This window comes from Lonchura striata, chromosome 6 (genome assembly GCF_050655825.1).
Source record: "Lonchura striata isolate lonStrDom1 chromosome 6, ASM5065582v1, whole genome shotgun sequence".
NCBI classification, from domain to species: Eukaryota; Metazoa; Chordata; class Aves; order Passeriformes; family Estrildidae; genus Lonchura; species Lonchura striata.
Window position 1 is genome coordinate 15,461,057 of NC_140708.1, and position 27,775 is coordinate 15,488,831.

Sequence of the window (27,775 nt, forward strand, 5' to 3'; positions counted from 1 at the left end):
AATCACTTGAAAAACAAGGCAGTGTCATTACATTACTCACGCTTTGAGGAAACAACTCCTGACATAAAAGTTGGATAAAGCAGCATCAGTGCCAAGCAGACATTTGAATTGTCTTTCAGCTGTCCTCTCTCCACATCAATTGCATCAGAGTCAAATAAGAACCTTTGACCCAGCACTGACAAGTAAGATATTGGCCACCCAAAGGAGCTCTCACGACTCACCACTTGCATTCAACAAAAAATAAATGACAGAATTTCCATATTTTCCACGAGGTCTAAATGAATATTTTCACAGTTTTTTAGAACAAAAACTTGACTAGAACATATGCTTAAAAGTAATTTTTTGAAAAAACCCACATGAATACCTATTTAGCTTCAAAGAAACAGCATAATTTAAGACAATTACATCTACTTTTTCTCTCCAGTTCACCTTTAAGTAACTTAATGGAATAAATTTAAAGTGACTTGATTTTTTCTATAGAATTTCTATAGGATTCAGTCACCTTCTTCCACCAATGGTCAGCCATCTTATTTCAAGACAGGATTCACTACTAAATGAAAAAATGAGATCCTCTGGTACCACCTTACCTTGAAAACAAACTCCATCAGGCAAGAGAAGTTTTTAAAACACACATAGATTCACAAGAAAAAACTGACAAATAAAATATTTACTTGTTTTTGTAATTTTCTCTTCATCATTCATTAAACAAACACTCAACAGATGCCACTTTCTTGGTTTTGACTTAAGCACATTACCTAAAGTCAGAAGCATAAAAAAACTTAATGGAGCAAAATTCAGCAGAATCACAGTCTTACACTCTCACTGAGACAGGTTGTTAATTTGAGTTTAATAAAGTCTTGTATTTTTATGATACACTTCCTAACAATGTACTGTAGGCAGTTGTTTACAGCTCAACAATTTTAAAGGTCTACTCTGTCAGTCCACTGTAATGTACAAAATCTCCAGCCCAGCCAGCTTTATATTCAGTGCATAGATTCTAGTTCACAGCCTCAAAGAAAAATATAGCACAGAAGACATCCAGACTTTTCTCATCAGCAGCAAATTGTCCTTATCTTGAAAGCAAATTTAAATTATTTGAAAGAGAGTAATGAGCACAGTGTAGAATAAACACAGAAAATGATGTATCTGGTATTTTTCATTAATATCCCATGCATGTATGTATTATAGTGATAAATACGTATTTTTGTTTTTCTAAAGCTGATTAACTGTATTTAACACTGCTGTATTCATTTTCTGAGCATTCATATTTTATGAGCTGGTAAAGTTAGTGTATATTGTGATTTCCATTTTTGAAATGCTGCAACACTTCTGGGTACAGGAGAGGGCATTATGATAATAAATGAGTAAAACTTCAGTGTGTGCATGCTGTACTCTCCATTAAAGCTAAACAGAACAGTTTGTGATACAACTGATTTGTAGTTTACTGCTGTAAACAGTAACACATTTAAACAGAATAAGTTCATTGATCAGTAGATTTATGAAACTAACACAAAAAGAAGATCCACAGGGGTACATTAAAAAAGGAACACCAAACAATCAGGAAGGAACAAAAGAGAAAAGGTAGGGAGAAGAATAATGGAAGTTCAAGAGGGAAAACAAAGATACTCCTAGCTTTGCAAAATTGCACCAAATTATTTGTATATACTCAATTTTGTAACTACTGTTGAGAGGTTTATCGAGTTTTTTAGATTTAGGTAATTTGGAACCAATCAGAAAAAGGACAGGCTCACTTCACATGTCAAGTCTAGTCACACACTGGATCCTGATTTCAGGTTCTGTACATTGTATTAGCAATAACAGACATGATTCCAAAATATCCACTGACTTCCATGTGTTTTACTCAGAAATCAAGAGCAACACAAAATTCTTATTAAGTCCAACTGCAATTCTCAAAATATACACTCAACTAACACTCTGAAAACACCCAAAATCTTTGAAAGCATCAATTTTAAATACTCTTGTCTTGCACTGAGGCATTCAAGTCTTTACAGCCCTGAGGAACTTTAGCTCATGCACAGAGGACTGGCAAGAGCTGGAAGTGCACAAGGGAGGCCAGGCTTGGGCAGGCAGCCACCAGCACTGCCCTGTGGAACGCATCAGCTGCCTTCACTCCGTGCTCCTTGCATTTCTTAAAACCTTGAATTTGGGTAACTAAGGTCATTATTTCAATGAGGAAACGCTTTACACACCTAGCAATTAACAGCAAGCTGTGGGAAGCTACTAATACAAGTAGTAACGTTCTCAATGGCAAATAAACTGCTTTTTCTCTTAGTTTCATCCCCTCTATAAACTGCTTGCTCCAATTTTGTCTAGCTTTTCTCTGTTACTTTGTATTTCACTATTGAGCAGTGAAGACCCTAAACTGTTTTAGGTAATTCTTGTGAGAACTAATATACTGTCCCATTTGATGCTTCTCCATTACCAGATTCTTTTTTGTATTTACATTTTTTATTCTCTTTTTGAATGTGAAATGTAAAATTACCAAGAGATGTAAAAAATAACCACAGAGTAATACTATATTACAATAGAGTTTACTTGGTAGGCATGGAGTAGTACATAATTAACTCAGCACAAAAATAAAAAGATCATATTAATTCATATGATAATTACAGGATGACTGATGCAATAGATATAAATGCAGTGAGTAAATGACATGAACATGATCCAAAAGGATCTGGATCCATGGTAAATGAAAATACCTCATGATGATTTATTTACCCATTCAATGAAGAAAAGCCACTAGTGGTAAACAAAAAAGTCAGTTTTTCATCTGAATGTAACAGTTTACAAGCAACTCTGAGATTATTTCCTGTTGTTAATAACTGAGCATACGAGAACACCACCTGCACACTCATACATAGGATTTGTTTTTCCCTCTTCCTTTTGTGCTGCTCACACTTGTGTCCCAGATAATTGTTGGCTGTTAAGTCTGAAGCAATCCCACCAGATACCCTGGGCCACTGGACAGAGTGTTTTTCAGCAGAATCATGCCTGAAATGAGGATATACTGATGCTGATTGGAACAGGAAATGATCATGAGACAATTTCAATTACAATAAAAATATCTTTATTAGAAACTGTCAGCCAGAGTGGGAATATCTCTGTGCTTCTCCACGTGCCAATATCCTACAGCTCCTGCAAAAGAAGAGAAAAGGCAGTGCATGAAACAATAACGTAGTGCTCTATGCAGCACGTTGCCAATTTTTCCACACTGCTTACCCTTCTTCTCTGCTTCCAGCAATTACTGGCAGGACAGCATCTCTGCTCATTCTAGGCAGGACACAGAAGGACAGAAAAAGATTTGGGTCACTGTCAAAACCATTGATTTTTCTATACAACTGCAGTATACATTACAAGTGCACCACTGCCATGGAACATCTATTGGTATACTTACATTCTGCTTTCCAAATCCTTGCATCAGTTACAGAATGAGACTTGACATGTGGGTACCACCTCCATGCAGCAAAAGGGCAAAGTAGCACTGATTCACCATGGCAGCACAAACTGGTGCAGATCAGGTGTGTGGAGCTTCTCCTCCTGTGTCAAGATAACCTCAACACACAGTGAGCAACCTTCTACTAATAACAAACCCCCCCACCCCAAACAACAGACCCCAAGTTCTCAGGGACATGTCCAGATGGTACTCACTGCTTTGAAGCCTCCTCCCAGCCCTGTCCCCACAGGAGCTATGAGGTGTCACTGGCAGATCTGTGGCAGCTGTCTGTAGCACCACCTTTGACACCTGGATCTCACCTTTGCCCTGCTAGGCTTGTTTCAGCAGTGTACAAGTTACTGGCTACATATTTTTGCATCTGGGTAAACTGCAACTGAGCCCAAACAAAGGCCAAATCTCAGCACTGCAAGTCATCTAATTGCATTAGCATACCATTGTGTCACTTTTAACAATTCCTCAGGCTCAGCACAGCATTCACCTAAATACCATATTCAAAATGCAGGTTATGAGACTGACTGGGTATAAGGTCACATTTAAATACACAGCTGTCTGCTCAGTGTTGAAGCCATCTAATTACCTGTATTTCATAATAAAAAGTGTTTAACTCTGAGGCACACCAGCTGTGCAGGAGCTGAGGGCACATGCCTAATCCTAAACCAGAACCTACACATAAGATGTGTATGTAGAGACAGGACACAGCAAAGCCCCTCTGTGAGCAGATGAGATGTTGTATCCTCAGCTGAAATCCAAACTGGAAGTCCATGCCCCTTCTCCCTGAGGTGCCAGAAGTTTTTGAAGCTGGCATGATGAAGAAGAGGTTGTACCTCCACTAGGACCTACATGGAAACTTACCTGGAGGCTTGTACACAACATCAATTTTTGAGGCTTCACAAATTCTTTTCTAACCCACATGTAACACTTGGACCTTATTAGTGCCCCCCACAGCACACAGTGGAACTTAGTCCACATTCACCTTGGGAGTGCCAGAATTACAATCCTTATGTATCATTAGGGATGCTGCACAATCCCTTTTACAGTCTTATACAGATCTCACCTAATGCAACTTTCTCCTCATCCCAGCCCAGACCCCAGCAAAACAGAAAAACCCAGAGCAGCTCTGGCTTTCTCAACTTGTCAGTACACCCTATTATCAGTTTGTGTTTTTTAAATTGCTGTAAGTTTCATCACAAATGATTAGGAGGTTCAGTTAGAGACAACAGCAGAAACCAAGTACTGAGGAAGGTCACCAGAGTAAGTTAAATGTATTAAAATTATTTTATCCACCCAGTTCACGGAATTACTATTTTGAGAAAGCATCACAATAAGGCAATTAATAATACAGATAAGTTAACCATACAGTAAACCTTTTAAATACAATGCAAGTTAATCCAACCCAGTTCACTGCCAATACAGATGTGCAGATAAATGACATATCAAGAAAAGTAAAGATAGTAGTACCAAACCAACAAAGTAAAGATAGTAGTACAAAACCAACATGGTAGATAGGTTACAAAACATTTAGGTAAAAATCTTTCAACTGAACTAGAACCATGTCTAAAACTGAGCCAAGATGTGAGGCAGCCTGTAACTTATGCAGCAGATGCACGCTGACTTTTGTTTAGCAGAGATGTTTTCCTAAACAGGTACAAGCACTGGCAGAGCTTCCTGCAGCCCCTGAGGAACCTCTGCTCTGTCCATTGCTCTTACAGCACTCAGGCATCAGCTGCTCCTGTAAAACTCTCTCTTCTGCTGCTTACATCTCTTTTCTCTAGAGATGACAAATGACTCTTCTTCCCAGCTAAGTGAATCCCACGGAAAGTGCTGAGGGTCTAAATCCATTTCATGCCTCAGGATGCTATTGTTATTTTGCAGCATACTTAAAAAGGACAGGTATTTCATAAGGCAAACTGAACGATGAGGTCCCAAGAGCAAAGCCTTTAGTGAATTTAGAAAAGATCCCAAGAGCAAAGTCTTTGCTGCGTTTGAAAAGATAAAAGGCAGAAGGAGGTAATGGAAATGTGAGGCAGGATGAAGAACAAAGGGATTCAAGGAGCAATGATGATGGTAGAAAACATTACAAGTATCAGTGCCTACCAGAACAGCCCTTCTTAGTTCTTCAGAAATTTACCAACAGAGTACAGATGAACTCATTTAAATGCTTAATGATAAATAACAATAATTATTAGAAAGATATAGTCTCATAGTTCTGGGGGATGATTGTGATCAGACTCTCTAAAAAGATTTTGTGTAAACAGGAGCATAAAACCAGCCATATTATCAGCAAAAGATCTACCCGCTTTATACTATTAAAAAGGAATAGAGGGAAAACGGAACTTAATTTCTTTATTTTTTAAACCTTTAGAACACATACAGTTTTGGTCATTAATTCAATGAATGTTCATTCATCCTCCCTTCCAGCAAGGACTGGAGCATTACAGGGTATAACAGATAAGAGCTTCTAAATGGTAACTAAGGCAAGGACCATCCATGCAGACACTGGTTATTTATTATCATTTTCTGGTTGCTGCTGCAAAACATTGAGTTTCAGAGGAGAGAATCCAGGTCCCAGTTTTTGAGTAGTGCAAGGACTAATGAACTTTGCCTTTTTATTTCTGGCATACAGGAAAAATACTAAGTTGTTGCACTACTGGTTATCCTGCCCATCAGCTAAACCAACTTTTGCACTTTGTAAAAACCAAAATGCGTCAATCACAGTGAGTGACACAAGGTCACTGAGTCAGTCTGGTTAACTGGATCAGGTATTCCCAGAGTCTTACATCATCTTAGCACAATGAGGAGGCAACAAGAATAGGCACAGTGAAAATACAGCATGTACCATCTTCTCCACTGTTTACAGCTGCTCAGACTACAGAACACATTTCACACTGTAGTCATTGCAAGGAGATATATAAAGTTTAATAGGATCTCATTCTTGAGTTACTTTATTACTCTGCTCAATTAAATGCTATTTAATGATTCAGCACTTACAAGGTATTATATACCATTCATACTCCATTGACTTCAGTGAAGCTCCTGACTTTTCCAGAAAAGATAAGTAGTTCTAAGGAAAAATATTAACTTTCTGTTTAAGTCTTAAGAATAAACAAATTAAAAGTAGTGACTAAATATTACAACACTACATTGGTTTTCTGTAATTCACCCATGGGGAGATTGAGATTATGACATCAAAATTGTTTATACCACTGATACTGGTTTAACTAGTAAGCAGCCCAAGGATAAAAACTGTTTCATGTTATGTCAGTATTTCCATCAAACACTGCAGCAACTTGGCTGTTGCAATTTATTGGGGCATTTTATTTCCAGCTGCATCCACCATAAAGTACTGTTAGAGCATAAAGTACTGTTAGAGCATAAAAGATCATCATTCTGGATCATCAGAAGTCGGTGGTGTAGGCAAGTTGCTGCAACAGTTATGTTTGTTCTGTGTTGTTGCAGGTTGTTCCAATACTCACCTTTGTGTTTCATGCCTTAGCAGACCTTAACTCTACTCCTCCTCAGTGTAAGAAATGAGTTGAAGAGGCAACTCCTTGTCTCAGGCACTGGCTTGCAGCTCAGAACATCCACAGATGACTCTCAGGTAATGATTTCACCCTGCAGCTGGGAGAACATGCACCAGGCCAGTCTCTACAACAGCTTTCAGCTGCTACCTCTTGCTCCAAAGTGACCTTGTTTGATGTCACAGATATTTTCCCTCATCAACAAAATTTTCACCAGAAAGGTCAACCATTCAGTCCTGAAGTGCAGTTAACCACTTGGGTCAAAAAATGATAATAAGCTGTAGGTACTTGTAACCCCATACTCTAATGCTAATGATACATCACTTAGTTTTTTCATTGTATAAAAGAATAACAGATGCTTCTTTTGATTTTTTTTAAAAATCTCTCTTGCTCACATACACATTACCAAGCACCAGCCTGCTCCCCATTGACACAGAATTGTTACTACTGCTCATATATTTCTAGTTTGTTGGACCATGGTGACAACTTTTCCTTACTTTTGTGTTGGAAATGTGAATAAGAGACACAGGGCACCAGAGCAGACCAGGGGAGCTGCACGGGGCTCTCCTCACACAGCTCTGCTCCTGTATGAGGAGAGGAGAGGACACAGCCAAGTCTGCACCCTCTTGCAAGGAAGAAATAGTTTCTGTGGTATTGAAAGAGCTGAGGCATCTAAATTCAGAAAGCCTGAAAAAACTTACTGCAACTGAGAATCTGAAGCACAGACAGATTAAAAGACCTTGCCCAAAGCCTGTCCAGGAGATTGCATCACAGATGGATATTGAATCAAGTGACAATAAGACACAAGACTTATTATTTTTTTTGACTTGATGTACTAGCAAGTATAAACCGTTTCTTTATCACCAAAAGTTTCATAAAGCTGGATCAGTGAAAAAAATACTTCAATCCACAATTTTAAGGACATAATGTCCCTTGACCACATACTTGGCTTTCATTTAAATCAGGAGTTGCAGCACATAAATACATCAGAACCTTACATTCATTGGTACATTTGCAACATTTTAAAACAAATGTGCCACATCAATATGCCTGCCTTTGTCTCTGCTAGCCATAAAAAGAAACAGTGTAAATCAGTATCAGCAGCATAAAAGTAACAGGTATTCAAGTTTTGGAATGCACAATAGTGAATATTCTACAGAACACAAACCCGACAAGACCCAGACAGGAAAGGGGGTGTGAGACTGTGAGCAAGGTTAACAAAATTCAGTGTAGTACATGAACTGAATGTATAATTCTTGTTCCCAAAGTACTGTTTGTGAGAGAAGGGTCCAGCAGGAAGGAGATTTAAACAGGTAATGGAAAAACAACAGACACTACCTCTACTGAGCACTGGTATGGGCTGCCACAGGAGCTTGTGGGGGGAAAAGGGTACCAAATGGTTCACAACAGGATACACAAATTCATGGACCACAGCCCCCTAACAGGACAGTAAAAGGACTAGCTATATATATACACTTCACTGATCCTTGAGAGTCTAGCACAAAAAAAAAAAAAAAAAAGAAAAGGTAATGACTACACTTATCACTTATCTACCTTCCTTGGCTAAAGTAGGTGTGTAGTTTCAGAGCACTTTTCATCTGTGCCCTTGGACACCTCTACAGACAGATGTTCCCATTGACATGAGGTTTCAGCTTTGTCTACCGTGGAAGGAATTCAGCTGGCCCTGGCAATCCAAGTTACATGGCTTACATGGTTTTCAAATAAAATTTCTGGAATATGATGATGAAAATGGAATTTCTAAGGCAACCGAGGCCACAAATGCAATGAAAACATTAGAAAGTGTTCTCTGGATTATGTACAAACAGCAAGTTCAGCACTGTCTCTGCATTGTTGTTTTTCCTAGCTAGAAAACACTTTTTGCACAAATTATCATGATTTTCTACAGTCCAGAGGTAGAGGTTTTACAGGAGTGTCCCTAATTTGATGAGCATATTGTCACTTAAACTCTCTGTGTACAGGGTGTGGATTTCTACTTTGCTGCATGCATAGCAATGATTTCATTTCCTAAGTAAATCTTCATGAAGACTAGAGGGGGATTTAAGAAGCACAAGCATTTCACTTTTGCATATGATTCCAGAACTTGCTTTTTTCTAGCCCACAGAAAACAACTTCAAGGTTCATTTTAGGCTGCTGTCATAATATTTTCAGGCTTAAGACACAAGATTTCATTAATTTTTATGCCATCAGGATCTGCTCCAATATTAAATAAAAAAATCTGAGAGCTACTCATATGAGAGGACTATTCTGAGCCAAGATTTTGGGGACTGGCTTTAGCTCATGCCTTAAAGAGATGTGATAAAAAAAAGAGAGGAAACTGAAAGTCTCAAAATAAAATTAAAATAATTCAGCTTTGACTATTGGGTTACACTTCCCTGCTTCTTACAGAAAGGTTCACTCAAAGGATATTTGGGAAAGCATCCCATATATCCATACTTCTTATCCTCTTTTACATATGTGTTTGACCTTCAACTTGTATGCCTCAAGATTGCTGCTCCCAATTTAAGCTAAGCAGGAAAAGCAGGATATATGCAGAGCCTTTCAAGTAACCATTCCCCAGCTGTGCTTGTGCACTGAGTCTTTGAAGACACTTGCAGTGATTCCACTGGCACTTTACAAGCCTCACATAAAGTGAAGTGAAACACAAAACTTCTGGACCTCACAAACCAGTTCCCTAGAGAGAATGCTCTAGGACTGGCACAAAATCCATAAGCAGTAGGAGAAAATCCCTGAACCTGCTGGCTATCCTCTTGTTCCTGCAGCCTGCCATGCAGTTAATATTCATCACCATATTGGTTTCTTGACAATTTGTACTTAACTGGAACTTAAAATCGATAGGTTATAAGGCTCTTAATTATAAAATCTAAAAAAAAATCAAGTAAAACTTAACATCAGGAAAGAACATATTAAAAGTAACTAGTTTGTGACTCCAATAGGAATTTGCCTGCTTTTTATTATAGTGTTTTCATTAATATTTAATGGTTTATGCAAGCTGTTCTGACACAAAGGACCACTAACTGTTAAAGATGGATCTCAGCTTCCTCAAGTCTGAAGATCACCAGCTGAGAGGTGATCTGTTAAGCTGCCATTCCATGAGGCTATGAACACACCACAGAGCTGCAGCTGAGCCAACAGAATGTTATCTTCCTTTCCAAAATTGTAAGAAGTAATTATTCACTCAATTTTTAGCTTTTTTCTAACAAATTTAACTTTTTTCACAGAATGATGGATCTTTTACTCTTTTCTTAGAAGTATTTCTCTGATTTAAGAGAACTAACTTTAACGTTTCTTATTAAGCCTAGTTAAATTTAATATTGTAATTAACAACAAATTTTTAACAAAAGAAAATATCTGATTTAAAATTTACTTTCCTTTATATGAAAAAGTTAGTAACTCTACCCTAAAATCACATATAAAATACTATTCTTCAAGATTATATGGTCACATAACCTTTATGCTATGTTTCATTAAATACCAATGAAATACTAAAACATCATTATGTAGGTTTTAAGCTCCATAGCAGTGAACAAGAGAAAAAACTGAACCTTCATATAATTTCAAATGTAATTGGTAAGTATAAAAGGAACCCAGTCCAAAACCCAGAGGTGGGGGTCATGGGAGGTCATGGAAACATTAACTTCCATGTTCTTTGGACTAAGGAACCAAGATAAATCTGAGCAATTGAAAGGAAGAAAAGTTAAAACTTACCCATGAATTCAATTCCTAAATGGTCTGCTATACTCATGAAAGCATGTAAAAGAAAAAAGAGAAAAGAAACAGAAATGTTAGAAACAGAGTAAATATAAATTAAACTTGATATGGCAGTGCTGCAGAACAGTGTGGGGTCAGGGCCCACTGTGTGGTTACAGGTCCAAAACAAAGGCACAACTCTGACCCTCAGAGGAAATCCTAAGGTGGAATTTAGGGCACTCAGCTGTCACATGAAGGGAAACATATTTGGGGAAGGACACGAATGCCTTCATATTTGACTTTATGTTCAAGTCAGCTAACTAGAGGGATTTCATTTTCCCATCCTCCTGAACTCCTCTCTCATCCTGCTGACCACTGTCCTCAGAAAAGGTTCTAGCTTTCATTTTCTCTGGCAGGGACCAAAACCTGAAGGATGAATGGAAGGCTTCCCCTGAGTCTGGCAGCTCTCAGCACAGCACACAGCCACACTTGCAGCCAAGGTGACTCCTGTGTGCTCTCTGCTGCACAGCAGAATCTGACAGCAGGAAAGGGAAGCCACGCTCCCAAGCTGCCCATCAGACAGACAGGATGCAATCATTTCAAGACATCTCAAAGTGAAACAAAAATCTCAATGCCTTTAGAATATTGACTGAATTACCACATGGACTTCTAAACATTTCAGGGCCCATTTTTTTTACATGATGAATAAGAGTCCTCTAAGAACTATATAGCAAAGCTAAAAGATCTTCCAGCATAACCTAACCCAACAGTTAAACACTTCATTTTATTGCCAGCTCTGCTACCTGTGACAAAATCATGAAATGTTTGGGTTTCTGGTTAACATGCTGGGAATTCAGCTTTAGCACCCTTTCAATCCATCTAGGAGAAGGCACTGAGCATCAGCTTGCTCAGTTCTCTTAACATACAAATCTATGGAACAGCTGATAAACTCCACATTTTATTTTCATGCAGAAGGCACAATATGCACTTCAAAAGCAAAGAACACAAGATGATGGTATATGGTATAAATACCTTGTCAGCATGGTGTTAGGGAAGGCACATTATGCAAGTTTAGTGACTGACAATGAAAATGAATATTTCCTTTTGAAAACACATAACTCAAAATCATACATATACGTATTCCACATAATAATCTTTTAATCTGTATTCTTACATTCATGTAAAATATCATGTACAAACATCCCTAGTACATTTGACAGGAATGTAAATTTTTATAAGAATGTAATTTTTATAAAAGCATGAGATCAGATATATCAAAAGTGCATCAAACATATTATATTTACAGAGATTTGTAGCTTTTCTCCTTGTCTAATTTTCCATACCTGTGAAATCTGCAAATGTTATCTACATGCAATTCACACCTTTACATCCTTGTGTAAATCAGATCAAAATGCAGTTGAAAATTTCTTACTTTAAAAAACCATAGCAGAGATCAAAGCACCATAATCTGGTCTCCAAGGAACTAAAGATATTGACACACTGAGGAAGACCATACAGAATCATCTTTTTAAGCCTATGTAGAACAGCTGAAAAAAAAAAAAAATCCTCCTTTCCTAACTTGGCTGTACACCTTCTCTACATGTTTCCATTTGCAACCTACAATTCTCTCTTTAAGTTCACCAACATGGTTAAAAACCACTTTCTCAAAAAGTGGATATAAAATATACCTTTCCTTTAAAAGGATGAAAAAAGACATTTCAGTTCATATTTGAGTGGCTTATACATAAGTGAGAATCAAGGATGGATGGAACCTTCCTGGGAAAGATGTTCACCTGGAAAGGGTGGAAATATGCCAGGTGATTTCTTTTAAATATCTCATGTGGATAAAACTTCAGCAACCAGCATAACATATATTGCAGACAAAGCTGATTTTCCCAGATGACAATAAAAGGATGTCCAGCGGGATAAACCTTTACAATAAAATATCCAAGCTGCCAATCAAGTAGTAGTTCACCAAGCTCTGTGAGCAGCTGTTTGGGAACAGAAAACAAGGGAATGGTAACCCTGGCAGATGCAGCACACGCTGGCACTGCTTATGAGCATCACTGGGCAGCCCTTGGTCAGCAGCACCAGCGAAGGCTCCCACTTGCACTGCTGTGGTGAGAACCAGTGACTGCAGGCTCCAGCTGTGCAAATGGCTTTGTCCCCTCTTAACAGCAGCAAGAACTCTCCCAGCAGGTCCATGTGAGAGACACACAGCAGCAGGAGATAACCAGCATGGGAGCTGGGGGATGTGAGCTTGGTGGTGACCCGAGACTGAACCAAGCACTAAAAGGTGGAGTATTGACCCTGGCAAGTCATGGTGTGACAAAGAACTGTTCTATTGCTGTACAGCTGGGGTGCACGAATGGTGAATCGCCTGCAGAACACTTCCCTGGACACAGCAAGTGCAATGCCAAGTAATTCACCATCAAGAAATGGACTGTGGTAAAAAAAAAAAAAAAAAAAAAATGCATATGAGAGCTATAAATGTGCTGAAGCGTGGGTGCTGCTCCACAAGATGGGGTCATTAACCAAATAATGCAACTATTTTACTTTTGTTATTGTGGTTTCTTCTTTCTTTCTGGTATTGCTATGTTCTTAGAAATGAATATATTTCTCAGACAGGAAGATTATTAACTTTTATTTTTTCTTTTATCAGTATTTCTCCATATTCATGTTGATGTGGGAAAAATACTGTGCCTTATGGTCCTGACAGTGGTAATGTGTTGCCAGTAGTAAATCCCTTTTAATTCATACTGTCTAAATGTATACACACCTGTGAATATTCAGTAATAAGGACAAGAAAAAAATAAATTTGCAGTCATTAATGGTTTTATTTCTTAGTGCTCCACAAAACAACATACTGCCTTGTGTCTGGATTGTGGTTTGCTGCAGCTTTTTTCTTATTCATATTAAAACTGTGAACAGAAATATAAACTCAAGATGTAGATCTAACTGAAAAATCTTGGACATGAAAGTACCCATTAAAAACTTCTACAGATATTTTAATCTTTTCTAAGGACAAGCTAACTTTGGCATGAAGACAGCTTTAGGAAACCAGAGCAACAGCAAAGTATTTTGCTCTGAAAATGAAATTTATTGCTTCAAATAAACTCATACAAGTTGCTCAATTGTCCTTGGCAGATGATTGTCTTGACCACAAAATGCAACATGATAATATGCTGGGAGCTACCTTGGGACAGCTCAAATACTCTGAACAGATTATCTGTCTGGAAGGAACAGGACTAAGTTTTACTTTTAAGTATTAGACCAATAAAACTTGGTCTGAAATAAAGGAAAATCCTTCCATTCATAAAGCAGCTCGGTTAGGACTCTGCCTGAAGATGAACTGCTGCTCTCTTATCCATTGTGCTTTATAATGTTTGGCAGCACATGGTTATCAGCCTATTTGTGCAGCTAATGAAGTGAAAATCATAATCAGGTACTGGTGTATATATATGTGTGTGTATATTTATGAAACTATAGGGTTTCTTTGAAGCAGATTATTTTTGGTGCTTCATTTTGTGTGTGAGCACATAGAGTAATGGAACAAGGGATTTGTCTATTCAGCAGGAAGGGTTCATTGCTTCTATCTTCCCTCCTCATGGGCAAACTGACCAATGCTCTCAGAATTTTGTTGTTTTGTTTAGCTTCTTTTTAAATATCAAAAATAAAAAAGCAAAAGAATGTAATAATGTGTTTTAAAAATCTCAGTTATTAAAGAGCACAAAATTTGATTTTGCTGTTTGCTTTAGAGAAATTCTAGTAATTAGTTTCTGTAATTAATTTACACAAAAGTACTCTTCAAAATGTTTGGTGGGGTAGGAAAATTGATTGAAGCTGTTCAGGGGAATCAGTGTCATAAAATCAAAATAATTAAATTACTGATTTTTAAAAAATATCTTCACTAAAACACATGACAGAAATTTCTCCCTCTGAGACATTTAAAAATGGATCAAACTAAATCCTGAGAATGATCTTGAATCAGCTAATACCTGGACCTTCCTTTTACCTTCTGTGATAAAGAGAACTACTAAAATTTTTCCAGATTAAAAATTTCCCTGGCAACAGGTGGGCTATTCACTACATATTAACTGGTGTAATAGCATGTATATAGAATATTTTGGTAATTTGCTCCATGTCTAGACATAATAATGAAGATCATATATCTACACATCCCTTACAAGTTACTTGGTTTGTTTTTGATGAAATTGTAAATCACAGTTAAAGAAATGATAATAACTTAGAAAGAAAGCAATAAATCTGTAAAAGAAATTTCACAATCTGCTAGATTCTCAGTGTAAACATTGAAAGAACATTTACACTCCCAATTTGCATAGATTCAGTTAAGTCCTTGAAGTCCTCAATACACAAAAGTAAATACTTAAGACAAAATATAAGAGTTAATTGCTTTATCCATTTATTTGTTAAAAAAATACAAAGAAAAAAAACCCCTAGGTGTGCTGTATTTTTGTGGCTGTGGAAATATTTGTAACATAGGAGGGGTCTGTAGGATCCCCTCATCCACTATCAATTCCATAACCATGGAAAATTTGAAAAAACATCCATCAGAACTTCTTGTTATATAAATTATACACAGTGCTGAATAATGAAATAAACTATTGATTTTCTTTTCCTTTGAATGACTAAAGCCTTGGCTGTGATTTTCACTGCAAAAGTGGAAAGATTGTTTCTGGCTTCTGCAAATAAATAATAGAAATGCTCCCCTGTTCTGGTTCAAAATAACTTGGAAACTCCAACTATTTACCTCACCTGCAGTATGCAGACTCAGAGGATTAAGCTTGTCTCTTTTCAATTAATTTTTAAGATCTTAAATTATCTCTGCAGCTAATAAAATAAGTTACTTCTCTTTGAGGCATTATGTTGGATATTAATGGAAAGAACTTAGTCTCACCAAGCAACATAAGCCATCTGTACTGATATTCACAATCCTTTAAATCAGTACTGATTAATTCTTACTACTACAGCTATAAATTCAGCAGAAGAAATAAACATGTCTAATTTTAAATCAGTCAGTAACCTATTGATATTGTATTTTTTAGCTTATTAAACACCTGCAAAATGTATTTAAGAGTTTTAGCAGATTCAGGTAAAAATGTTTATCAGCAGGTGTCAGACAAATGCAGCAATTTCTCCCTGTATAACTTGTTTTTTTCAGCAATGACACGAGAAAGCAGGTAGATATTAAATGCTGCTGCTATATTGAGACATATTTTTACTCATTTTCTTAGCATTCATAAATCAACACAAGTGTTCAACACATACAAGGACTTTAATTCATCCCCGAGTGCCAGCAAGTAAACAGGATATTCACAAAAAACACTTTGTCTCCACTCAGACAACTGGGAGAGACTTTCTTACTGTATTTGTTAAAAATGTAATCCTGTTTCTATGAAAAGTATCAAATGTAAATGAAGCTGCCCAACAGACCTCATAGCTGATGGTGACAAGATTATTTATGAGGTTTGCTTTAAATATATGTGGGAAATGATAAACCTGTGTGATCACTGTCAGATCAGCCTCCCCCGGCACAAGAAGCCTGCAGTAAACATTGCACATTACAGTCTGGTTACTTGATTACTGACATCAGCACAAACTACTATAACCAATGAGTCTGATAAATATTCCCAGAAAAATCAAGGTTTCTCTGATATTATGCAGTTTTGACATATCAGTAAACATGTTTTAGCACTGCATTTGCAAAAACTGTAATTTTTTTTTATGTTCCTGTTCCTTACCAAAGCCTCTCGTCTCCTGTAAAGTTTCTTTCCCACCCCTGCCTTTCCTGGCTCCACACACCACATCCATTTTACATTCCTATCTAAAAGACCAACCTCACATACCAGGTCTGCTGATTGTGCTAAGGACTATACAAAAACAAAACACCGATGTAGGTCTGTGACCTACTTCTACAATTCTGAATTCTTTTCCTGGACTTCCACATGAGATATGACAATGACTGCATTTGTCCAACTGTCTCAACTGCATGGCAGGTGATTGCAGCACTGTCACAACTGTGGAGCCACTGGGAGAACTGGGCTATGAACAAATATATCCTTTATCCATCCGTGTCATTTCACTACCACAGCCGTTCCTGCAGAGCCCAGACTTGTCCTGCCTGAAATCCTGGTCCAGCCTCTCAAGGCTGCTCCGGGTCTGCACAGTGGCATCATGCTGCCTCTGCAGATGGACCTGCCTTTATCTGCAGGAATGCTGGAAAATGGGTTTAAATGCATTTATCTACACTGAGCTTGGATGTTCTCAGTCATTAAGCACTTCCACTGAATTTCAGTAGCAACTGGCATGATTGGTGATGCAGAGTCCTTTGGAAATGCCAACCTCTACATTAGCAAAAATGGTCCTTACCCACTGTATTGTGACAAGGACTGATAAAGCTAAATAGGAGAGGGAAGGAGAATCATATTTATTGTCAAAACCCAAAAAGCACATTCATTACTTCCAAAAGATGTGATCTGAAAAGTTTTTAGAACCATATGTATGAATTAGATTTATCTTGTCGTAGGTGTAAAAGAATTCACCTGACTGCAGTATTCTGTAGTTCTGTTTAAATAAGTGACATAACATGTCTGTTAAAGTGGGATAAACCTATGAGTTTCTTAGAAATTACTGCAGGGATTTTCGCACTATTATTTCCAAATGGGTGTTTGGTAATACGGGTCTGTGAAATATAACCAGCTTCACAGAAACATTAAATGAATTGCTAATAGCTCCCTCATCTTATGAGCATATGACATTTAATAAACATTTTTCATGCTAAATGTTACTTTATTCTTTCCACAGATCATTAAGCTGTCCTTCACTCCCTACTACAAGAAAATGTTTCAGATGCAATCCTGTTTACTGCTCTCTAAAGGCATAGAAAATTTTGTAGGTTTTTGTCAATTTCTTAAAACTAATTACTTTCTTCAACTTCAGGATAAGGAAAGTACATCATATGGTGAAAAAAGAACCCCACAGCTTTATTCCCTAATGCTTCAAATAATTTAGTTCTACTGCAGTCAAAAAACAAACAGGCAGAAGCAGAGTGCAGGTATTTACACCAAGATTTTCCAATATTAATGAAGGGTTTAGAAGCTGTGCACTGTACATCTCCAATGACAAGAAAGATGATATATTTATTGATATCCATACTTTGTTGCCTAGATAGCTGGTCTGAGTTTTGCAGCGAAGAAATTGAGAGTCTCAGTGTTGTAGGACTCAGACCTTTTAGAAAGATGCTGTTTTTTATGTGTGTTGATTTGGGAATCTACTTTTCCTTAGAAATCCAGTTTTGACAACAACAACTATATTTGCTGTACACTTTCTTATGTTGCTTCATTTAAAATAACTTAGGATGAGGAAAGAGAATTACTTAAGCTTACTCCAATCACTCTGTGCACATTTTTCACACATGGTCTAAGCTGCTGAATTACTGAGCCTCATTTCCAGCAGTTCTGTGTTACAGGCTCAGAAGACAATGCAAGAGCATAAATTCTCATCATGATTTTATCAATTAATTCACTGTCTTATGGGGAAATATTTCTGCATGTCAGGACTCTCTCAACCCACCCTCCTGAACCATCCATCACAACCTCCATCACAAGTTTAACACCAAGACCTCCAATGCTCTTCCAAATTTACTGAGTCCTTTCTCTAGGAACCCAGGCATGGAAGTGCCTTTATGCCTCAGATTCAGCTGCAAATAAGCAATCCACAAGTGTGGGGTGCTTAAAGGGGTTTGATTCAAAAGAGTTTGTTCTCAGCTATGCAGATCTGCTTTATTTAGTTAGAAGAACAGCATCACTCCTATTTGTTATTCCTTTCAATTTCACAGAGACACATACTTGAAAGCTTTAAAAACTGTTGTAGTGAACTTTATCAGAAAACACAGCCTTTGTCCAATATCTCTTATGATTCAAGGGAGGAAATGCAGAATGACAGTTCACAAAAATACTCTCATTACTGCGCAATTCTCCCATGCTTGCAAAATGTATAGCAGAGAACTGAGCTAGGCACATGTCTCCTTTTGTCAATGCTAAGCCCCTCTAATAATTTTCTAATTCAACTATAGTGTTGTGGTTTCTTTTGAAAAACTGCTGCACATTTGCTTGCTGTCACAGTGTGCAAGCCATGCACATACACAGCACAGCTTGCTCTGCATTCATGCTCTACGTGCTCTGTTTTCCTCTATGCTAAAATGCTTTCCTGACATCTGAGGATGATTTGTTCAAGCTAATCAATATGAAGGCAGGCCTGATGGGGAAGCACTGTGACTTGGACAAAACTCTGTGGTGCACAGAGCACTGTGTCAGAAATGCCAGACTTTTAAAGTGAGGTACTGAGATATTTTTTGAGATGTGAAAGCTACAGGGTTGAGGTATCAAGGCACCAAGGAAATGTCTGTCTTACTTGGAGATGTATCAGTTCAAATGGTGCCACTTCTATTTGACCGTAGGTGTTGGCACACATGTCCTGACAGCATCAGAGCAACGTGTGTTTATGACCCCACAGACAGTGTAACAAATAATGTCCCATACCATGCAGTCATGCAAATGCAACCATGGCTTTTTGCCATGCCTATCCTGCCTTGCTTATGGAAAGATATTCTGCTTAGAAGTCATTAGCTAATAATGTAAACATCCAAGTAGCAGCAAAAATGAATGGCAAGAAATGATCTTCCTCAGAGTCTGAGCATCTTGTGTAATTTCAGATGCAAGCCAGAATTTGTGACTTCAGATATGTAGAAAAATATGGGAATATTACTTAACTGCTTATCTGTTTGAACACTGTTAAGGGTTCAAATCCTTAACAACCATGACTACATTAGAACATTAACTACTATAAATACCCATAACAAAGGTGGTCTGAAATCATTAATGCTGGGGATGAACAATATGACTCATCCGTGAGATTTAAAGCAGACAGGGCTGTGATAAAAAGAATCATTAGCAGCTATCATCATCAGCAGCAGCTATTAGCAGCAATAAAAAATAGCATATTGGAACAAAAGTGTATGATGTGCACACAACCCAGGATCACCTACAGCGAGAGCAGCCAAACCAAAGCTGCTGTTTGCCCTCCTTTGTATATGGGGATGCACTGCAATTAATTGATAGGAATATAATGTGAGAATGGTGCCAAAGGGCCCCATATATAGAAATATGAAACTCATGGAGTGTAACTGCTCTCTCAGAGTCATTCAAACAAATGAATTGCCTGTGCACAGATCAGATGCAAGCCAGAACCAGCAGGATGGTGCCCCGTGCTGATGCCTGCAGGGACACCTGGCCCTCGGGGCAGCTCACCACTACTGCAGCACCCCAGAGAACAGCATGGGGCAAAAAAGGAGAAAATTCATTCTGCCACCTCCATAAACACAAACCATTACTTAAATCTAGGCAAGATGGCTTAGATGAATGTGAAACTTAGGACTTGATAGAAGACTGAAAGAGCTACTATGGCCTGTCTCCCGTGAGATACCTCAGTAAAACCTGACCTTCAGATGATCAAAGTGCATTTGTTTCCTTTCTTCTCGTTTCATCTCCATTTCACAAACTTTAAGGTGCCTCAAAGAATTTAATAGCTCCCAATAAATCTCAAAGAACATTCCCCCATCAAAGATCTTTTCCCTTCCAGGTTTGAGACACTTTATCTTACTCTGAATTAGATCTTAACAGCATTGAGAACTACAATGTTTCCCTTATAAGACCTTACTACTAGGGCATAAATTATTTTGACAAACAAAAAGCAGGGCAAAAGGAAGGTCTGTATTCTTTTCCACTACATCAAACTAGATGCGTCAGCAAGCAAATTAGTTTTGTAAGAGAGTCTAAAAAATGGAAATAAAATAATATAACCTGCTTAGATTTGTAGTTTTTGGTTTTTTATTTGTGATTTTTTTTTTTTTTTTTAATCAGGAGGACTTTGCTCAGAGCAAAGCTGTGAGCTGAAGTCACAATTTTTAACTCTTCTTTGGGCCATTCAATTTTTACTACCCATCAATGTGGAAAGAAGAGATCTCCTTTTCCATGCCTGGCTCCATCTCTGGACCTTCCTTCACACTTTGAGCAGCTCTAAAGCTCTGCCAATGGGCACCGAGTGCTCTGTGAGAACTGCCCCAGTGCAACCTCAGCCCCAGAGCAGGGCAACCACGGGGGCACACACACCTCAGAGGACAGGGAATCCCCAGGCATGGCTAAAATACATCAGCTGTCTGTCCCTGTGCTGCCCAAACCATTTATATCGCTACAAAGTAAATACAAACCAATATAGAAAACACCTGGATTTTCTTCTTTGCCTTATTATCAGTAGAGCCAGGCATATGGAAATCACTTTTTCATGAGAGGTAAATGGATTTTGAACCAAGGTCTATACAAGAGGAAAATGACTGAACACTGCAACATCTTCAACTTATAAAGTCTTTGGATAATGTGCTACTGACATTAATAGGATTTCTCCCTTAAAATGTCAGACTCTGAGAAATCACACATGTATATGGTCATGAAGTGAGAATTATTGCATCTTAAATGTAAATTCCAATAAAGTCTCTAGAAAACACCACAAGCTATTTCTAGTAGAAACACAGGACACTGTATTGAAAGTTCTTATCTTCCTAGCAAGTGAGAAAACCAAAGGTGTATGGGACACAAAAAGATGAAAATGCTTTTAAATTGCAGCATTTCAGCATTATATATCAGCATTTCAGAAGGCAAAAAATAAATCCTACTACCTATGAACAGTTTTATTTTATTTTTCTTAGATGAAACTGCATTGTGAATTCATTCATTTAGGAATACAGTCACACTGACAATAAGGTGGGTTAAATGGACTTGCATAATATCTGCCAACATAGCCTGATAAACTGGGGCAAGTAACCTCACAATTGACAAGACCATGGCTGCTGTGCTGGAATCCTCCATGAAAATCCCATTTTTTTGCAATGGCATTATTACAGAGGAAATAGTCATAAAGGTGTGAAACACACTGTAATATGCTCACAAAGCTCAATATGGTAAAGGGAAAAGACACAAAGACTTCTGCTTTGTGATTTTTGAGGATCACAATTTCAGGTAGTGAATAAGATCAGTAGGAAAATTAACCTAAAAGATGGTGAAAAGGTGCCAAAGTTTACCAGCACAATTTTCCAGTCTCTGCTCCAAACCCCACTGAAGCAGAATTGCTGCTGACCTGAGATGAAAACTGATTTCACAGCAAGCTTTGGGAAACTGAGTGTGCTAAATTATCATAATTAAAAAAAAAACAAAACAAAACAAAACAAAACAAAAAAAACCAACATTTTATTTTGCCTGTATATGGTTTCAAAATCAGGAAGTCCACCTGTCACCTCTTTTTTCTCTAGCTACACATCTGCTCACTGTTACATTGGTGGCAGGGTTGCAAAGGAAACAGAAAGTGTTATAATCAGTTAGAAAGACAAGGCCCCTTACAATGGCATGGAGATGCCAGGCAGCCTAAGGTTGGTGTTCAGTGAGGAGATTCCACTTGCATCACTCTAACCAAATTCATTCTTCAGATTGCCAAGGTACTTCTGCTTTGGAACATGGCTGGGTTGGAAAACAGCAAAAACCAGCACTCTAGAATATTCTATTGATACAAATCCTCCATTTTCCAGAATATTTAAAGAAAGAGAGAGGCTTTTCCAAGGAGCTGCAAGGCTCTGGCAAATTATCTCTATTATTTTTATTTTGTGGGACTCTGGCTGCAGATCTTCCCAGTCAGCTACTCATCACATTTACCAGAAGCAGTCCTTTTCCCTAGAATGTTGTACAGAATAACAATCCCATCCTGCTGCTTCCTCAGTCCATTAATTCAAATATGGTCTGAAATCTGTGTGAAACAAGAGACTGTATTGCTGCTTAAGCTGGCAACAGCAGCAGCAACAGGTATCTCCATTTCCGAGTAGCTTTATAAAGGATCAGTAAATACCCCAGCATCAATGAAAAAATGCTTTCTACTTTGCTATAAAACCATTACCTCTACCTAGCATGCAGATAAAAAAATAAAGTTTTTTTAATCCAGAAAAAAACATTCTTCACGTTTGTGAAGAATTCAGTAACTTGTAATATTAGAGAACACTGTCAGCATCAGCAACACTCTTCCCTCAAAGGCAAACAGCTGTCCACTGCAGACTGCTGTTCCCTCCTTTATTTTGCAGCTGTGCAATTTCAAGAAAATTTGAAACTGAAAAACCAGCTGTCTCTATGTTTCATTTGCCAAAGGCCTTCCCATTGAGGATTAGAAATTTTCTTCCCCTAAATAAAACAGAAAAGAGAGCTTAACACATGATTAAAAACAAACTTAGGCACCCAAATACCTTTGTAAAAGATCTAAATAACTTTACATTTGTAAAATAAAGTTAAAGCCACTTTGGAAACCAGTCATCTTAGATTCATACCTCTTAAGTGCTCTTGAAAATTTTCTTTCTTTGGGGTAACATCGAGATTGTGGGGACAAGTGAGTCCTGCACCAAGCCTCACATTCACACATCCAGCCAGGCTGGAGCAGGAGCACCTGCAGGCAGCTACTGGTGCATGAAGAGCAGCATGCAGGAATTATCCCAGTCTAGCAACACCTCCTGCTCTGGCAGCTGCTTCTTCCCTGGCATTGCTGCTCCTGCTCCTGCCGGGTACTTCAGGTCAGCTTTCAGACACCTGCATTTACCCCGAAATATCCATTTTGCTGAGGTGTCTACTCCTACTCTTGCCCAAGAGCTGCATCAGCAGAAAGCTCACAGGACACCGACAGCTGGAGCCTTTACTCTCATGGGGGAAATTTCTTTGGAGATCCAGCAACTGCAGAAGGCAAAAGGCAGCTCACCTGAGCCACCTGTAGGATCATATTATGCTGCCCAGCTGAGGCCTTAAACCCACCTTAAGCTCCAAGGTGCAGAACCTGATTTTTCTAATGTGTAAGAATTCTTCTTAGGTTTTCAGTCTAAATTTATCCTGCACCAACTTAAACCCATTCGTTCTTGCACAAACACTATCTTTCAGCTTCAATCATTCTTATATTTCCCTTATATTTATCCACTTGGCGTATTTATAGACCCAATGACATCTCTGACATATTTCCCAGGCCATCATTCCATACAGCTGCAATTTCCTGACAGGCATTGGAACATCTATCAATTACTGCACTGGATCAGCAATATTTCACTCAAAGAGTGGCATTCAAATACTTTAAAAAAAAAACTGATCACTGCTTCCACCACCACTTCCTACATTCCTATAAAATGCAGTATCTTAAAAGAGCCAAAAATTCGTGCTGCCAGGACCACCAGACACCAAAGCAAAACCTCCATCCATTAACAGCATCAAGGGGGTAACAGCCATGCCAAAAGCCTTTGAGTCAGACTTCTCATGGGACAGGAGAACACAAGTTCTGCCCCCAAAAGTGCAAATTCATCCAAGGAGGAGCAGCAAGGACTGTGCTGGCTGGCACAGCAAACTGTCACAATGAAGCCAGAGATTCTAGTTAAAACCCTTCTGTTGGAACTCAAAATGTCCCTCAGACATTTTTAGAGGTTCCAGGCCCCAGTCAAAAGCATTTAAGACCCTAGCAGGCAGCTAAAAACAACTATAATTTTAAGTTTAAGCCATAAAATAATTTACCAACTTTGCAAAAAAACCCAAAAAGTCACAAAAGTTTAAATATTATAACAAAAATAGTTAAAAAAATAATAAAAAAATTAATATTAAACAAGAGAATTTTAACACATATACAAAAAAGTTTTTATACATAAAAATCAAAAATTTTAAAATAAAAAAAATTTTAACCAGTCCTATTCTTCCTCTTTCTTCCTTACCTCCATATTTTTAGTAATGTTAACACTTACAAATTAATTTAGAATAAAAAACACCATTTAATGTAAGTATTAAGAAAAACTATAAACATTTATCACATAATATACCATATAAAAAATAACAACCAAAAACAAAAAAAAAAAATCAAAAAAACCCCAAAAAAATGTCAAAAGTATATATACCTCTACCTAAAGTACTAACCAATCCAGAGTAACCCAAAAAAACAACCTTTTAAATAACTTACAATAAACTACCTTAAAACCAAACAACAAAAAACTACTAAATATTTCTTTAAAAACACAAATCAAAAAAAAAAAAAATTTCCGCCACACAAAATCCCTAAACCAAACCTAAATTCCATCACCCTTCTGCCTACGAAGGAAATTTCTCCCCCAATAAATAGATTTTATCTCGAATTATGAACCAGAGAGAATGTAAAAGAGAAAATGTGTTCCTGTCATATTTGTGTGACAGCTTACAGATAAAGTAAATCAAAACAGTTTAAAATCTCTTTCCTATAACCAAGATCTGCACTGAGGAACAATTTTTAGAATAAAAATATTTTGGTTTTAGAAAGGAATATAAAATTCAAGACAGAAGTCTTAAGATTGCTCTTCTGAAAGCAACTTTTTAAACAATCACGTTGTGGTAATTACAGGTTATGTACACACATAGCCATACAAGAAATGCAGTCATATGCTGTGCTTTTCTCTCTCTTTTGTGTAGGTGCTTAACACTGCTGCACAGACATTATAACACAAATACATTTTTATTTCTCTCTTTTTTTTTCTTTTTGTTAGTTTTTCTAATGCTGCTTAAATTGCTTGGACAACTTACAATAGAAATGTTGGTGTCTTGCTGACTTCTCTTTGCTGTTCAGTCTGCAATTGCAGCAAGTTTAAATATATGCAGAGTAATTACACGAGAGTTGGTAAATACTTGCCTAACAACAGTCACAGTACCTGAAGAAATGCTTGCTGAAGAATTAATATGACTTAGGCCTGCAACATGAACCTTCTTCCTAGAAGATAATCTCAGTCAGTGCTAGAGTCATCTACGAATCTCTAACAAATGTCTGAAGACAGACAGATATGACAAATGCCGTAAGAAAAGGCACACAGCCCTAGTCTTCCTGACTTGAAGTCAGTGTCACTGTGATGGAGCCTGATTAGCTGCTCTGCCATTGCACATTTTCATTTTTTTACAGCCCATTAGGCTGCTTTTAACAAAATTAAACACACTGCAGGGCAAAATAACCAAGTAAACCAAAACAAAACATTTACACTGTTTATAAACATTTTCTAAAGAAACTGCCATTTTGAGGATAAATGTTTCTCTCTTGAGCAAACTAAACATCACTCTTCCCAGTTTCTGCCTTTGGAAATCCCCAGAACTGGGATGGGGAGAGCAGACTATTTCTATGAAATGCATTCATTAAAAATACATCACATCTAACTGGACACTACTAAATAAAATACATGTAGACTACACAGGAAAACTAACCATAAGAATAATAATAATACAAAACAAACTCCACCATGATGAGTAAGATGAATGCGATTAATTAGCATCCATCTCAGCTAAGTTAATGTTACATAATGCTACAGCTTTGTATCCCATTCATTGCTTTTCCTAGGTTGTGACAATTTCTGTTTCCTCTGCCCATGGCCATTGAATTCAGCCTGTTCTCTCTTTAGGTCCTGTTTCTCTTTGTACAAAATCCCACATATTGGAACGTGGCTTCCCAGTTTTTTACCCATGCCAGCAGGAGGAAGGTGGCAGTGGCATTTTAAGCGTCTGCAAAAGTTTCAGTCAGGATGCTCTGCTCTGCCACAGCCTCACCCCTGCTTCAGGGGGGAACAGTTAAACGTGAGAATGGATCCCACACCTTGTGCCTGGCCCTGTCAGCCACTGTCCCACTCTTGCTTGGAGTGGTAAGGAAGCAGAAGGGGAAGGCACTCAGCACTGGGCAGCAGGAGGTGCTGGTACAGCAGGTAAAGCACATCACGCTGCTGTGTGGAAGGGAGGGCTTCATGCAGCTGGGAAAGATGCTATTTGTGATGGAAAGGTACAATCCTTGCAGTTGTTCTGGACTGCAGTTCACTGTTAAATTGTGTATTTTAGTTCATTTTAATCTTAGAAAAAAAGGCTGACTGGTTACATTTTTTTTTTTTCTCAAGTTATGCCATGAAGAAATATAATTTGCCTTTTAATAGAAATGTCAAGGACCCATTCCCTCCAATTTACTATATAGATTTTTAAATCCTATACGAAAATGTTATAAGTTTAATTGGAAAAGACAGCATGACAGCATAATTTTATACAACTGGTTGCAATTATTACAATAGCAACTTCCACAGAGCTCTCAGTGATTTTTTTCAAGAGCATTTACTAGCATGTGAGCATTTACAAAGTGTGAGTTAGGAAAAAAAATAGTAATTTGCTACAGCTGTGCAAAGTGTATTAAGGAAATCAATCAGCAGTGACACAGATATTGAGAGATTTTGCCCATCTGAGAGCACAACTGTAAGATTTGGTGACGTTAATAGGCTTTTTTAAAATGACCAGATTAAATAAAGCATTATATTTTAGCCCAGATATATGGCACATAAAAAAAGAGGCAGACAAATGGGTTAGAAAACTATTCTGGTTGTTTTTTTCACTTAAGGGGAGAGTGAGATCAATATGACAAGAGTATAAGCCTAGGAAAAAATGATGACAAAGGCACCTCCCTGTCAGCTTTAGTGCTGGAGTTGTGAACAACTTACTTCTGTTCAAATAGGAGAATTTGCTCCTTCTTTTGTAACCATAACTGCATCAAAGACATCCAAGTATTGCCAGCTTGTTTTCCTAACTGCTAATTTCACAGAAGGTTCAGTTCTGGCTAAGCCCTTGGGTCAAAACTAATTTTATTATTATATGCAATAGACACAAAGTCTTAATTTTAACAGATGATGCAGAAGGGAGACTTGCATGGAAGACTAGAAAATCAAGCAAACATGTCTTAAAGGGCATGTTGAACACAGATACTAAAAGGAGCTTTGAGAGCATAAGTGCAATAAGAGAACAGAGAAATTTACTTAATTAGACAATAATGAAAAAAGCTTATTAGGGAAGTTTAACACACTCACAGACAAGTTTCTAGAAGACAGCAACCCAGTTCTTTTCCTGAAGTGATTTCATGGTGATAAAAGTTCTGCAGATTCATTATGCTCTAGATTTATTCT

The 27,775-nt window shown here is 37.7% G+C and overlaps 1 protein-coding gene across 2 annotated transcripts in view; it reads right to left on the minus strand.

Annotated features, from left to right (window-relative positions):
- The window catches only part of NRG3 (neuregulin 3), a 348,675-nt gene that overhangs the window by 63,221 nt on the left and 257,679 nt on the right, over positions 1-27,775 (minus strand). For both annotated transcript variants that reach the window (XM_021537205.3, XM_021537204.4), the window contains exon 4: positions 10,720-10,746. In XM_021537205.3, coding sequence (XP_021392880.1) covers positions 10,720-10,746 — 27 coding nt within the window. The remainder of the gene's footprint in view (positions 1-10,719; positions 10,747-27,775) is intronic.